The sequence below is a fragment of the Drosophila novamexicana genome, unplaced genomic scaffold (assembly GCF_003285875.2).
Source record: "Drosophila novamexicana strain 15010-1031.04,08,12 unplaced genomic scaffold, DnovRS2.1 tig00000008-arrow-pilon, whole genome shotgun sequence".
NCBI classification, from domain to species: Eukaryota; Metazoa; Arthropoda; class Insecta; order Diptera; family Drosophilidae; genus Drosophila; species Drosophila novamexicana.
The window spans coordinates 7096101-7111009 of record NW_020824765.1 but is presented as its reverse complement, the minus strand read 5'-3'; the positions used below and the strand labels follow the sequence as shown (position 1 = coordinate 7111009).

General features: G+C 42.2%; 3 protein-coding genes across 8 annotated transcripts in view; 1 reads left to right on the top strand and 2 right to left on the bottom strand.

Moving 5' to 3' along the window:
- Positions 1-48: 48 nt before the first annotated feature.
- LOC115767370 (uncharacterized protein C16C10.8) lies at positions 49-1014 on the bottom strand. The gene has a single exon (XM_030711665.1). It carries the CDS (start codon positions 970-972, stop codon positions 124-126), a length of 849 nt encoding a protein of 282 aa, XP_030567525.1. The 5' UTR covers positions 973-1014; the 3' UTR covers positions 49-123.
- A 284-nt stretch (positions 1015-1298) lies between these two features.
- On the top strand, positions 1299-5168 carry LOC115761710 (ribonuclease Z, mitochondrial). The gene is made up of 2 exons (XM_030703589.1): positions 1299-2613; positions 3476-5168. The coding sequence occupies exons 1-2, from the start codon at positions 1335-1337 to the stop codon at positions 4549-4551; spliced, it is 2355 nt and encodes a 784-aa protein (XP_030559449.1). The 5' UTR covers positions 1299-1334; the 3' UTR covers positions 4552-5168.
- A 76-nt stretch (positions 5169-5244) lies between these two features.
- The window catches only part of LOC115760414 (sorbin and SH3 domain-containing protein 1), a 37921-nt gene continuing 28256 nt past the window's right edge, over positions 5245-14909 (bottom strand). For 3 of the 6 annotated variants that reach the window (XM_030701725.1, XM_030701731.1, XM_030701751.1), the window contains 6 exons: positions 14623-14748; positions 7586-7892; positions 7404-7518; positions 7134-7340; positions 6356-6588; positions 5245-6287 (listed from right to left, as the gene is read on the bottom strand). In XM_030701725.1, coding sequence (XP_030557585.1) covers positions 6119-6287; positions 6356-6588; positions 7134-7340; positions 7404-7518; positions 7586-7892; positions 14623-14748 — 1157 coding nt within the window. In that variant the 3' untranslated portion in view covers positions 5245-6118. Of the gene's footprint in view, positions 6288-6355; positions 6589-7133; positions 7341-7403; positions 7519-7585; positions 7893-10734; positions 10745-14622; positions 14749-14909 lie in introns of those variants that run through there. The other 3 variants (XM_030701718.1, XM_030701738.1, XM_030701759.1) reach the window with 2 other exon arrangements.

Genomic DNA, 14909 nt, shown 5'->3' with positions numbered 1-14909 from the left:
GAAGTAGGTATATATGGAGAATTTAACCTAGTTGTATGAGTTGGCAGTTGCTTACAAATTTAATCGCTTTCTAACGTTTATAGTTTACATACGGGCTAAATTACGCTAGAGACTAATGTATAGCTAGACGGGCTTAACCAGATCTCCCTCCAGCTGCAGTGCATCCGACTTTTTTAGCTGCTTGTCAAAGCGTTTGTCAAATTTCTTTGCCTGCTTCTCGCTTAGCTCCGTGACGGCCAAGTGCTTTGTGTACTTCTTCAGCAGCTTCTTCCTGAGCTTCTCCTGGAAAATGCCATCGGGCTGCTTGGACACCAGCTTCAGCAGCTGCGCAGCCCAATCAAATTCGGCGGTCTCCTCCGCCACAGTAGCAACAGTTGGTTCTGCTGCTGGCTCAGCTGCTTTCGCTGCGCCATTCTCGAGCTTGGACTTCTTTTTGGGCGGCGCTTCCTGCTCCTGCTTCTCTTGTGCAGCTTCTGCCACCTTGGCAGCCTTGGCCGCCTCCAGTTGCGCTTGCTTGGCCTCCTTCATTTTGTTCAGCTCCTTCTCGAGTATGTCCCACACCTGGGTTGCCTGCTGGCGTGGCATGCGCATGCAATTGCCCACAAAATTCTCGAACTTTGCTTTCTTGCGGGGTACGTTGTCCACGCTCTGGAGTCGCTGGAATGCGCTGCGCACGGACGCCGTCAACTCGTACTCTTTGCTGTCCAGTATGGCGCGTATGATGTCCATCCAGCTCTCCTGTTTCTGGGCGTTCTTGTTCTTCGGCTCCTTGGGCACAAAATTCTGGTTGGAGTACTTCTGTGCCTCCGAGATACACTTGGTGTGCGCAACGTACTCCTCATCGTAGAAATCTTTGAGGCAATCCATGCACGACACGTTTTTTGTCTTTCCGCGGCATCGTGTCTGATAGTGCTTCTCCACAGATGGCTTTTTAACGGACTCGCCGCAAATGTTGCATGTAAAGAAAACCATTTTTGTTGAGGATTTCCAGACCGACAAACAGACGCGGTGAGTCCCACGTGCGTGCTCTGGTACGTGTTGTGCATGTCGTTAATCGATAGTTAGACACCGATATTGACGTTCTGTTTTTCGAACGGTTCTGCCACTGTTGACCTGATGCGCTGACAAGTGACCGCAAAAGTTCCTAACTAGCTTAGGCCGGCCAACTGTTGTGGGTAAGATATCGGTATTCTGACTATCGATACGCGTCTACCAGCTCTGTTAAGGTTTGAAAAACGTGGGCAAGTGTGGTAGCATTGAGCTTTCGTCTGACAGCCGTGCACTTTTGCCATCTCTAGTTGCCAAACAGCTGCTTCACGCACGGTAAACGCGAAATGTGGCTGGCAATGGTGAAATTGCAACGATTCGTGCCGCATGGAACGCTACGCTTTTTGACAGAAAACTGCGCCAGGATGAGTAGCCAGGTAGTAACAGATGCCAAGGATCCGCTTGGGCAAAAGCCGCCACTCAAATACGAACGCCAGCCGAATGTGCTGCGCAAAAAGTTAAGCTCTGTCGTGCCGGGCTCTGTGAATCTGCAGGTGCTGGGCGCAGGCGCCAACGGAGCACCCGGCGCTGTTTATCTGTTCACCGACCAGTCCCGTTACCTGTTCAACTGTGGCGAAGGCACGCAGCGGCTGGCGCACGAGCACAAGACGCGTCTGTCTCGTCTGGAGCACATCTTTGTGACGCGCAACACGTGGACAACAGTGGGCGGGCTGCCCGGCCTGGCGCTCACCATACAGGATGCGGGCGTGCGCAATGTGGGCCTTCATGGACCACCGCATCTGGACACCATGCTCCAGAGCATGCGTCGCTTTGTGGTGCTCAAGAATCTGCAGATGCAAACAATAGACAGCACACTGGGCGCCCAGTTTGAGGACTCCATACTGAGCGTGCAGCCGGTTGTGCTGCGTAGCGAGCAGCAGCCGGCGCAGCCCGTACTCAGCTATATATGCAAGCTGAAGCCACGCCCGGGCGCGCTCAATCTGGTCAAGTGCGTGGAAGCGGGCGTGCCGCCGGGTCCGCTGCTGGGACAGCTCAAAAATGGACAGGATGTGACCCTGCCCTGCGGCAAAGTGGTGCATTCGGTGGATGTAACGGAGCCAGGCGAAACGGCCCTCTCCTTTGTCTTCATAGATGTGCCCAGCGAGCAGTACCTAAACTCCTTACATGCCCAGGCCGAACAGTACAAGCAGCTGGCCGCCTCGGAGCTAACTGAGGTGGCGCTCGTCGTGCACTTTAGTCCACCCGAGCTGGCAGCTAATTCGCATTATAGCAGCTTTATGACGGCCAACTTTTCGGCCGGCACCCAGCACATTTATCTCAACTCGCCGCAGAATCCCTTCTCCGGCTATGCGGCCGCACATCGCATTCAGTATCAGCTGCATCAGCTGGCGCCGCGCATCTTTCCACTGCTCGCCGAGTCCACAGACCTGCAACACAGCTGGCAGAGCACGAAGCTTAGCCACAGCCTCAAGAAAACAAAGCTGGAAAACGGACACGGGATGGAGGAAACAAAGAAAGACAGTGAGGAGCCCATAAAGGAATCGAAGCAGCAAGAGGAACAGGGCGTTGTTTCCATGACCAGCTTTCATTTAAGGCCCAAAAAGGGTGAGTGAAAAGAATCATCTATATCATATCATATCGTGTCATATCATATCATATATCATATATTATATCATATCATATCATATCATATCACATATCACAATCCAATAATCTTCACATATTCACTTGGTAACTTCTTAGTATATCACATGAGTTGCCCAAGATAGATTTTTGGGAAATACTTATATATACCATAATATAATGGTAGCTTTTGGGGATCATAGTGCAGGGTTTTTTTTTTTGTTGATCTATCTGTCTCAACCTGGGAGAGATTCCTTTTTTGTTATGCATTTGCGAAAATGTTTTTAAAAGTTGGGTAAATTGTGGATATATTTTTTTTTAACCAAAAATGTATGTTTACATATTTTTAAAAATTGTTCTTGTTGGGGGGTTTTTTTTTTTGGTGCTTGGTTCAGCACTTTTAATGGAACGTTTTAACTTTTCTCTTTCCATAATTTGGGATTTATTTAGTTATGTGTTCCTCAGGAGTTCGCTAAATTTTAATTTTTTGGCAACTCTTCTGCTGAAGTCCTGTAGAATCTATCCCCAATACTCGTGCTTGCTCTCGGAGTTCTTTTAGCGGGTACACTATTCTATATGAGAACTCTCCCATATTTCTGTTTTCTCTTCAACAACTCTCCGAATGTGAACCTTCTTTGGGATGGACCGGCTCTGCTTACCCACGATTTTTAGTGTTAAGCTCACATTTGTTCTCTTCACGTTCGAATCCGGCTTCTCACGTGCATCTATTTACCACCTGCTTCATACACTGCCACGCTTGCTTCATCTCATGGAATCTAATTAACAAATATTCTGACTGGAACCTGATTAATTTATCCCGAACCCGCAAATCTTTACGCTACAGGATTGGATCGCATTCTGGAGGCCAAGTTGACTCCCGAGGAGTACATCAAGGAGACGCATGCGGTGCCTGGCTTCACGGAGCTGCTCGCTCAGCTACAGGCCGACATCCAGGATACATTGAAGACGCCGAGCAACAACTATCCGCGCATCATATTTCTCGGCACGGGCTCCTGTATACCCAACAAAACCCGCAACGTGAGCTCCATTCTTATCCAGACCGCCGCGGAGGCGTTTATGTTGCTCGACTGCGGCGAGGGCACGTACGGCCAGATCGTACGTCTCTATGGACGTGAGCGTGCGCGGCAGGTTATGCAACAGCTGCAGGCGGTTTATGTCTCCCATCTGCATGCGGATCATCATATTGGACTCATTGGGCTGCTGCGCGAGCGACAGCGTTTGGCGCCGGCGTCGCCTTTGCTTCTCCTGGCGCCACGTCAGATCGAACCCTGGCTGCAGTTCTACAATCGTCAAATCGAGCCCATCGCGGATGCCTACACGCTGGTGGGCAATGGCGAGCTGCTGGAGCAGCCGCTGGCCGGCGAGCAGGTGGAGCAGCTGGGCATTGCCTCGATAGCCACCTGCCTAGTGCGGCATTGCCCGCATGCATTTGGCGTGAGCCTCACGCTGCAGGCGCAGCACGAGGGGACGCCCATTAAGGTCACCTACAGCGGCGACACAATGCCCTGTGCAGATCTGGTGGAACTGGGACGCAACTCGACAGTGCTAATACACGAGGCCACCATGGAGGATGACCTGGAGGAGGAGGCGCGCATCAAGACGCACAGCACCATCTCGCAGGCCATACAACAGGGCCGGGATATGGAGGCCAAACACATCATCCTGACCCACTTCTCTCAGCGCTATGCCAAATGCCCGCGCCTGCCCAGCAGCGAAGACATGCAGCACGTGGCCATTGCCTTTGACAATATGCAGGTCACCGTGGATGACCTGCAGCATTATCACAAGCTCTATCCGTCGCTGCTGGCCATGTACGCCGAGTACACCGAGGAGCTGGAGCAGCGAGCGGTCAAGCGCGAGCTCAAGCAGGAAAGAAAACGCAAATTGGCACAAACGTGATCAGAGCTTTTAGTTTATACGTGACAGACATCGAGAAATCTTTTGTTACCAAATGTTGCCATAAAATCTGTGACAATGTTTATACGAGCTTGCGAATTGTGCTAAGATATTAATGTATATAAAGCGACTGATAACTGGCACGATAAGGAAACTTAAGGAAAGGCTTGCTTTAGCTAAACTTACTTTTTTGAAGGTACTCCATACACATTACGAGTACAAAATACATAAAATAAAATGTAAATTATCTGCTGAAACAACGTTTATGCGAATTGTTAAATTGTGATAGGCTCATGGTATTTATCAGCATCGAATACGCGAAATCAAAGAAAACTACAAAAAAATAAATAAACCTGAAGTCATGATTTAAGCCAGCTCAATTTGTGTATTTCTTCTTATAAATATTCAAATATTTATAATACGAAATTTCAAAAAATTAATATTTCATCTCATTAAAACAAGCTTTGTATAAACCTAATTGCATTAAAGAAACGTAACTTATTTATATCTTATATTTATGGTCAACTTTATTATTTATAATAAACCACAAAAAGCGTTTAATCTTGATAACTGTCACGTGTAAACAATTTCCCTTGCACTTTTTATATTTAAGATGATTGTTAAACAACCTACAATAAATAAACTGTATTTATAATTAGAAATGAAAACAATTTATTTGTTTTTGGTGTTTGTTTATTATGATTATTTTTTTTTGTTTTGTTTTTGTTTATTTTATTTACTTAATACGCATTCGCTTGCAACAGGTGTCTGTGTAATAAACGCTCGTAAAATTACAAATTTAGTTTTTCAATAATATTATGTAAATGTATAATAATCGCACATTAATTTATTAGCATTGTCGACACAACAGAAGGGCACTTGTTTCTATGCATTTATTATTAAATTTAATTATTTATTTATTTCCCTTTTTAGTCAATTAACATTTTATATTTAAGGCACTTGGTGTTCAACGTTTTCAAATGGCGCAAAATCAGTTTTGATTCCTACGCGAAAATCATAAATTATTTCTCTGATTATTTTTTTTTTGTTTTTTTTTTTTCAAATTAATTTTTTTTGGAAATTAGCTGTGACTAGTTAAAATTAGTAGGTAAACGAAAAAATAAGTTTATAGAAAAAAATATCTTAGCTTCAACTTTTGGATATTTGGTGTGCATGTGTGTGTGTGTGTGTGTATGTGCGGGCTGTGTGGTTCAAACTTCTTGTTAATATTTTTGTGTATTTTTTTTTATAAATAAACATAATTTCAACATTTCTTTAAAAATAAATAAATAGTTGTACATTATTTAAATTAAAAGAGAAACATCGGCAAAATTAAGCAGCTGATATTGATTTTTTTAACAACAATTGAAATTATAATGTTTTATAATTCATATAAATAATTAATAATTGCTTTTGCCTTGGCTGGGCTTTGGACTACAAACTCATTCAGTTTAGAGCTGAATTTCTTGCATAGTTTACTTTCCTTTTTTCTCTCCACTTGTGGCCAAAGCAATAGACAAATATCGTAACGGTTCGTTATGCTCCTTCCACCATTTCGAGTTTTCAGTTTTCAGGCACGTTCCACATAGTTGCCGGGGAATGTGCCAAAGCAGCCCGTCCGCTGCGAAGTGCCCACGAACCAGCCATCGTCGCACTTCTCCAGCACCTGCACCAGATCCCCCTCAAAGATCTCCAGCTCATCGGAGTTCTGTGGTCGGTATTTGTACAGCGCACGATAACTGTGATTCCAAAATACAAGAAATTAATTAACTAATTGAATCTTCGATTATATTTGCTCGATACGCACGTCAAGGGCTCCGAGCTGGTGTCCACGTGGAGGGCGTCTGTCTTGTGCAGCGTGCGGGTCTCCTTTAGTATGCCATTCGGCGGATGTGCTCCGTTCTGGGTCAGCGTATTGAACTCGTTGTTGATATTTGTGCGTAGCACGTCCAAATTTGGACGCAGATTCGTGGTACTCTGAGTGTTGATGACGGTTGTGGTTCTGGCTGCAATATCTTCTGCACCAATGTCGGTTAAGACCTGAAAAAATTATATAAAATGTATGGGTTAATTAATGTGTGTAATGAAAATAAATAGAAATATATGAAGAACTTAAACGACAGGGGCAAACATTGATGTGGACATGGAGAACACGTTACAACTAATTAACTAAGTGTGTGACCTAAAAGAATATAGAGAAAAAGTTGATATTGAAAAAGAAAACTTGATTCGATAAGAGTTGTTAAAGATTTCTGCAAAAGGAATAGAAAGGAGTCGCAAGACCTGGAGAAATTCTTAACTTTTAAGTTGAATGGATAATATAAACAGAAAATCCTGTTGCTTGAGATGCCACTTAAAGCAAGGGAAAGCCTGGAGAAAACATTGCGTCTTTGGAACTTAAAGTAGACAAGGAATACAATATAATTACAATTTTCTTAACTTTCAGGCTTGTTATGGCTTAGTAATTTGAGGGATCAAAAAGGGATATGTGAATCTTAAGTATATAACAAACGTATGCGCTCAAATGAAAATGGAGGCTACCAGAATTGTTTCCTTATTTGACCAAATTTGCAGCTTACACTTACCTCCACATAGGAGACGGGGAAAATGCCCTTGCGATTGGCTATTTTGCCCTCAAACCAATTGCCGTCGACGCGACGTGTCAGTGTGACCAGCTCGCCCTTGTTGAGGGATAGCTCCACGCCGGACTGCGCCTGGAAGTTGTACTTGGCACGTGCCTGACCCTCCGATGGACGCTTGCCAGGCGTGCGGGCGCCATCCCGACTGACAATCTGTGGCCAAGAAATGGGACAGTAAATGGGAGTGGCAAATGGAAATGAAACTAGGGGATTTACCTCGACATAGCTGGCCGGCAGCAGTCCAATCATGGCATTGTGCTCGCCCTCATACCAGTTGGGATCGATCTGTCGCCTGATGTAGATGGTGTCGCCCTTGCGGAACGAGAGCTCCCTATAAACAGAGAAGATTTCTTATTATAGTATTATTCATTTGATTGAAAAGTTTGTTTATTGCTTACTTGGAGGTCTGTCCCTGGAAGTTGTAGAGGGCCCTGGCAACTGTTTTGGGCCCCACCAGAGATTTGAGCGTTACGTCTGTGGGGAAATCATCGTAACGATTCAAGGCAATTGGCGATTTCTGTGAGGGTGTAAAATTGTCGGTGTGTCGTCGCGAATTCATGTCCTGCAGCTCCTGTAGATACTTGCGTCTGCGCTCCTCCTGATACAATTTCTGCATATGCTCCGCTTGTCGTATAGCTAATTCCTCCTCCGATATGTTCTGCTTGTACTCATGCCTTATCGGTGTCTTGAAGTGTATGTTCACGTCTGTGTAATAATAACAATTTGGCAATGTCTTAAATAAATATCAGGTAATATGGGCAAAAAAAATCTTTAGATTAAGCTCAGTTTCTGTGGAGGGTTCCAGTCCTGGACCTAAGCTCAAAACTTGGCTGATTATTATTATTAATGAACGACGCTAAAAATAATAAACAAATGGGGGGAAACGACTCGTAGGGCAAGTGTAAGACGAGCTAACCGCAAAAAATTGTCGCCGCTATGTTACGAAACCAGCCGCAGCTCTTATCTGTAACTGTAGCTGTATCTGTATCTGTAACTGTCTATGTATCTGTATCTGTAGCTGTAGCTGCAGCTCTATCTCTATCTGTAGCTAGTCTGTGCTTGCCAATTGGTAAGCAAATAAACAACCTTAACTGACGCTCGCTCCGCTGCCTGCCTGCTGATGAGCGCACGCCTCGCTAAGCAGATAGATAGATAGAGACCAAAGCTGCAGATAACCCAACCATCCAGCAAAGTCCAAGTGGGAAAGTAGTAAAACAATAGTAATATACATAAGCACAGTCTTCACAGTCAATTGAATTAACGTTTCTCATCGTATCGAAAATGAGCCACAATTGAAGCTAATGCGCATTAGCATCCACTGATAGCTAAATGAGCCGCCAATTGAAACAAAAGTGGTGCCAACTGGGCGTGTGCTTTGAGTGGGTGGCGGCTCACTTACTGACGGGCAACCGGTCAAAGTGGTTGTTAAAACAATTTCTTAAAGTAGCCAGAGTATTGCTCAAGCTGTGCTCAAAGGGTTTGTTTGTTTTATGGGCTTATACAAGAGCACGCTCATGATTAGCTTCAAATGATATTGGAACCCCTATATCATTTGAAAATTAAGCAAACGGTCAATTAAGAATTGTACAATAAATTAATTGTAATCCATCAGTTGGAATTTACGAACAATTTTTCTTATGAAGATTAGAGGGCTACAAATTTACCATATAAAAATGTCAATTCTCACAAAAGACAAACATATTTCTCTGGCAATAATTTGCTGGATAAAGAAACATGAATAATGTAATTTGTGTTTTATCCTATCCCAATTATACCAAAAGGAAATTTTTTTCTATTTCTGTTTAATATTGTTTTTGATAGAAATTGAAAATAAGGGTTAAGATATTCTTTTAAGGTTTATGACAGACATTAAAGAATAGAAAGAGTTCCTCTTTATGATAAACTTCAAATGGGGTTAGTATAAAAACAAAACTTTCAATGTATATTAACGTTTCAAATGATGTGTAAAGTTTTAAATAGTTTATATAGATAAAAGCTGAGTTCCCGAATGGAAAGATATAAAATCCATTATATATATTCAGTGTTCCAAACGGTTTGAACTTTTCCGTTGAGGCTCAGAATAGTTAATTTAGAGAAAATAATACTTCATCTTGACAATTAGCAATTGATTGAATAAGTATTACATAAAGACTTCTATTAAATATTGTTGTCAAAGAAGACTTACGCTTTTTTTTAAGGCTTAAAATATACAAATCAGAAAAGAAAGGAGTCCCGTTCATCGATAAACTCTTAATGAGACTTGTATAAAAAATATTTTAATATAAGTTTTGTAGTAGGTTCAAAATTTCAAATTAATGAAAATAGAAAAAAATACTGGAATAAGGATAAAATCATAACAAATATTGTATGTTAGATTTTCAAATAAGGTTAAAAATTGTCTTTAAATGCTCAAAATAGAGAATTCAGAGAGAAGTTCCTCTTAATGATAGACTTCTAACGAGATGATTTTAAAATCAAGAAAAATAATGGGTATGGTAATGCTGATCTTCAACTTATCACAACTCGCATTAACCTGAACCCAATTGAAGCCCCGAGAAGTGTTTTTAGCCCGAGCAAAACTCTCAAACAGCTAAAAATACTTGCTAACGAACTGAACCTCGAAAAAGACATTTAGCCAAAGTGATTTACAAGTCCAACAACAGACAGAGCTGTGGTATATATTTATTTTGGCCTTGTGCCGCATAGTTGGGAGTCTTTCCATGCATTTGCATGTGACGTGACCGCGTTTCTCATGAATCTTGGGAGCGAATTAATAGAACGCTCAACTGATATGAATGCCAGTTAAACACAATTAGAAATCAAACAAAGTCACAAAGCGAATTCTAATGGAATTGCGCAGCAGCCGAACAAGACTGAGATCCCAGCCGACCCACAAATAAATAGAAATTTTTCTTTTGTGTAATTGCCGCAAGACAATTTCATGGTAACTTATTTCGATGGTGTTGAATAGGGGGAGGGGGCTGGGAAAGCTAACAGCTGCACAAATATTTGTTGTGCTTGTACAATGACAAAATGCTTAAAAAACCATAAACCACAAAGCACAAAAAAAAACAACAACAACAACTTTTGTTGTACAAAAAAAAAGCTTAATTGTCACTTGAGAGATTTTTCACTTTCACTGATTTGTTGTGGCGCCGCAATTTGCAGCGTTTTGAAAGTGTTGCCGATTTTCATCTTTCACTGCACAAACAACAACAACTCAGACACACACACACACACACACACACACACACACACACACATATATAGGTGTATGCAGTTGCACGCCCAGTTATGCCGGCTTTTCCATGGCTTTTCATGCCCTTTAAGCGGGTTAATCAGCTATTTAAAAGCATTTTGTAGTACACCCCAACCCCAGACCCCGTGATTAGTCATCCAATCAATCAGAATCGCTGGCAACTCATCGGATAGTAATCTCCGAAGGCTTTTGACAGCCTGATAAAGACCGCGAGAAGTCTCGATTCGCTGAACAGACAAACCCGAACCCGAACCAGTTTCCACAAACTGATCTCAATGCGGCACGTACCCAACTGCTCTGTAGCACGCGTTGCGCTCAACTGAAACCGAAACTGAAATGTAAAATGAATGAAACTGAAAGACTGAGAAACTGAGAGACTGAGAAACTGAAAGACTGAGCAACTGAGAGACTGAGCTAAAAGCCACCTTTTTGAGCTTGTCGCGTAAATTCGTTTAGTTATCGTCGTACAACGAATGCCGTTTTCTTTGGCGCCCCTCCCCAAATCTCACGTTTATTCAGACTTTACAGCTGCTGCTGCTTCTTCTCATTGTTATTGCTGTGAATTGCTTGACTGTGCTTACAGTGGGGCAATTACCTCACGCACTGCTGATAAGGAAAGCGCGTGTACGTGAATTTGATGACACATTGCTTTGCAGTGGGTCAAGACAAGGGCCAATTGATTGAAGTGGAATTTTAGATATTTAAGAATTACTTTTCACTCTTTTTCATACGTATTATTTATATTTTAGGCACTACCTACATACTTGAAAATAAATGTTATCCCAAAAGCTGATACATTGGGATCTAACAGCCACATTTAACATAACATTAACATTTGTTTTATTAACAACACATGTTAATGCGCATGTTAATTGCTGTAACTGTCAACAAAAACACTTAAGTGTGTTATATATAGCCCAATAGATCTTATGATAAAAATAAAAAAAAAGGTTCTCTTTTTTAATGCTGTGTGTTAGAGCTGCTTAGAGGTTCAATTATTTTTATCCGTAAGCTTTCTCAATTTAATTTGAGAAATGTTATATTTCAGAATCTAAAATCTCAGGCTTTCAGAAAGAATAAGCACTTGATAAATATATATAACAGTGATTCGAAAAGTAAAATGTACTTGAATTATAAAATATAAGCTTCCAATAAAAATCTGTAAGAATTTTGTTTTGTAAAGTGTTGGGTACAACAACGGGTGAAAAAAAGTCAGCCTCTAGCCCCAAAGATTTATGTAAATCTCTTTGTATGCAAATCCTTGTTTTATATAATATACTTGATCCTGAACAATATTTGATTTTTTGATGTAAACATAAGGCTTTTATAATATAAATGGGATTTAAATATCTGATTATTTCAGGTCTCTATGAACGAAAACATAACTATCTTTCAAAAAATGTCACACTGGAAAATGGGATCATTATTTAAAAAAACTGCTTGTGGAACTATTGGGTAAGTTGATTTCTACAATTATTCAACTATTCAATTTCAATTTTTCTAAAAAGAATAGTTTGTTATATTTAAATAGAGTTTATGTTTGGCAGGATATTGAATTTGTGACGCCTCGCTTTCCTTCAATTTTTCATTCCCATTTTATAGTTATTTAATTTTTCACAATCGAAAGAAAGGTATATAAACAAAAATCTTCCGATTATATTTAAATATTATTTTGGGTACTTTAAGTTCCACTTTTTCTGCAGTCACAAGACTCGAATCTAAAGATCGTTGCACCTCATACGCTCAAAGCGCCCAACTACGTGCTGTTTTTTATCACGAACTCGTGTAAAACGTGAGCTGCATGAAAAAAGCATCGAGAGAGAGAGAGAGAGAGAAGACAATCTCACTCTTTCAGTATCAGTTGCTCTCTGAGTCTCTCTCTCTCTTTTTCTCGCAGCGCGACGTTTGATAACGAGTTTTTTTGCATTTAGCGAAAAACCGTGAGAAAGCGGCAAACAGGAAGGTCGTTTAATCAAATGAGAAAGTGAACGTTTATGGACTCGAGGGGGCGTGGCAGGCGGCTTTCTTTCGTGTGCCTCAAAAAGTATGAAGTGGGGGGAGGAGCAGTCATATTATATGAGCATATACTGACTGCGGCTCAGCTGTTGCTGCTGCAGTTGTTGCTGTTGTTGCAGTTGTTGTTGCTGTTGATGTTGCTGCTGCTGCTGTTGCTGTTGATGTTGCTGCCACATGAGCAGCGGCATGGAGGCGCCTATGGCATGCCGATTGGCCAAATATGCCTGCCGCTGCGCCGGCAGCGGTGTGTGTGGCAGACCCACAATGTGATAGCTCATTGTGGTTGATGTTGCCGTTGCAGTTGTTGCTGCTGCTGTTGCTGCCGGCAGTGGTGGCACCATGGGCGCCGCTGCTGTCTCGCGGTGCAGCCAAAGCAGCTTGCCACAGTTGGGCATGTCGCAGACGCTGTGATGCAGCGCGGCGGGCGTTAGCTTGTTGCAGTTGCCGCTGTCGGCGCCGCTGCTCAACGGACGCTGCTGCGACCAGGCATCGTAGTTGTTGTTGTCCACGCGCCACCAAAGCTGTTGCTGCCGCTGCTGTTGCTGCTGTAGCCGTGGCTTGTCATCTGTCAGCTCTAAATCATTGCAGCTGCTGTGCAGCTTTTGATGCGCCTGTCGCCAGTGCACGCGATTGCCACCTCCTGCTGCGGAGGGACTGCGTCTGCTGCGGCTGTTGTTGTTGTTCATGATGTTGTTCCGGCTGCTGTTGCTGTTGCCAGGTGCATGCTGCAGCGCGTAGGTGTTGCTGCGTCGCGGCGCTAGCGTTTGATGTATCATGCCTCGTTGTATTATTATTATTATTTTCTCATTTATTTGAGTATGTTTTCTATTTTTTTCACCGCTCAGTGGTGCATTATGTAAGTGGAAATTGACGCGCGTCGCGTTTTATTTTTTGCCGCATTTAATTAGGAATTCGAGTCGAGCGACGTTTTTGGCACGGAAAAGTGAAACTAACTAAATTGGAAAAAAGGCCGCGACAGGCAACTCACCTGCGACCAGGTTTTGTTGTTTTTTCTAGCCGCCACATTTTGGCCATGGCAACGTGTGTGCTGCCGGGCACTGGGGGTGGATTTCCGTTTCGGTCTCGGTCTGGGACTCGGTCTCGGGCTGGGCTCGTGCCACGGACAGGTGGCGCGTGCTAAGCGGGTCAAAGCTGTCCGACAGTCTGGTGGTTTATGTTTCTGTTTCTGTTGTTATTGGCGCTATCGATTAATTTGGCCAACTAATGCACGCGGCGCACCTTCAAAATGCTATTGCAGCAATTGCGGAAATTTGTTCTTAAAAACGGAATTTCTCAAAGGTCATTGAATGTGAAACAGCACGCAGGGGCGTAGACTGGAAACTTTTCCAAAGGGATTGGCTACGACATCGTCATTTGATCAGATTTTCGTAAGATCATTCAATTGTGGTCAACATTGAAAAGCAGGCTATAATAAAATATACAGCTACATTTTTTGGAACACTTTTAGAACAGATCATATTTTAAATTGCTTTGATAAGCATTGCTCTTTTGATTAACTTTCATTTTCCAAATACACCCCACTCTAAACTTTTATATGAGTTTAGATATATAACATTTTTAGCACACATAACTTAGGTGCAATAGCGATAAGTATTAAGGTTCAAGAACCTTAAGCTTATGAGCCTTTAATATATTCATATCTAGATCAATTTGTAATAGATTCAATTGAAATGTGAAACCCGTTTTCAGACTCTAATATTGAAGATTAATAATTGTTTTTAGAGCACTTAATTTTAGTACACGTTAAACTGCACTTTTAGTACAAGTCAAATCCCCCAATCAGAGTGACTCCTATTATAAGAATGCAAATTATTAACTGACACTATAAGAGTGGACCAACATTAATTTCAATCAATTTTTAACATGAAAATTACAGAGAAAAAAACATAAGAGTGGGCCTAAATTGTGATTGTTTTAGTACACTTTATGGGTACATCTTCTTAAACTTTAAAAACCAAAGTGTAGAGTGATCCCAAAAATTGGATTGCGGATTCAATTTCTTTAAAGTATCTAATTTAAATACAAATTAAAGATTTGAAAACTATTTAATCGCAGCTGAACGATTTTTAGTACAAGTTATTTTAGTAGAATTGCAAGCAGCGATTTGTCAAGCCCAACGTTGGCGAACTGGAGACTCACCTGTGCCCGAATCAATTTGATCACCGTTGCTGTAGGGGCTGTAGGGCTCGTAGGATGAGTTCGAGTTGGCCAGGCCCTTGAGCGGCGGCTGTGGGGGAATTGGTGGTGCGGCGCTCGAGTCAAAATCTGCGCCAACAATGACAATGCAAGACAGGAATATGTATATATATAATTTCGAAATGTCTAGAAAAACCAATTGTTTAAGCCAAGCTTGAAGCCAAACCCAGAAAGAACCAAGCGTCTACCAGATTAGAGGGCAACCCCAAAGACACACCCACTGTCCACAC

Excerpts from the sequence above, each read along its gene's own strand:
- LOC115767370 (XM_030711665.1), bottom strand. The coding sequence starts at position 972 with ATGGTTTTCTTTACATGCAACATTTGCGGCGAGTCCGTTAAAAAGCCA.
- LOC115761710 (XM_030703589.1), top strand. The coding sequence starts at position 1,335 with ATGTGGCTGGCAATGGTGAAATTGCAACGATTCGTGCCGCATGGAACG. Across the intron at positions 2,614-3,475 it reads TCATTTAAGGCCCAAAAAGG|GATTGGATCGCATTCTGGAG; the intron begins GTGAGTGAAAAG and ends TTTACGCTACAG.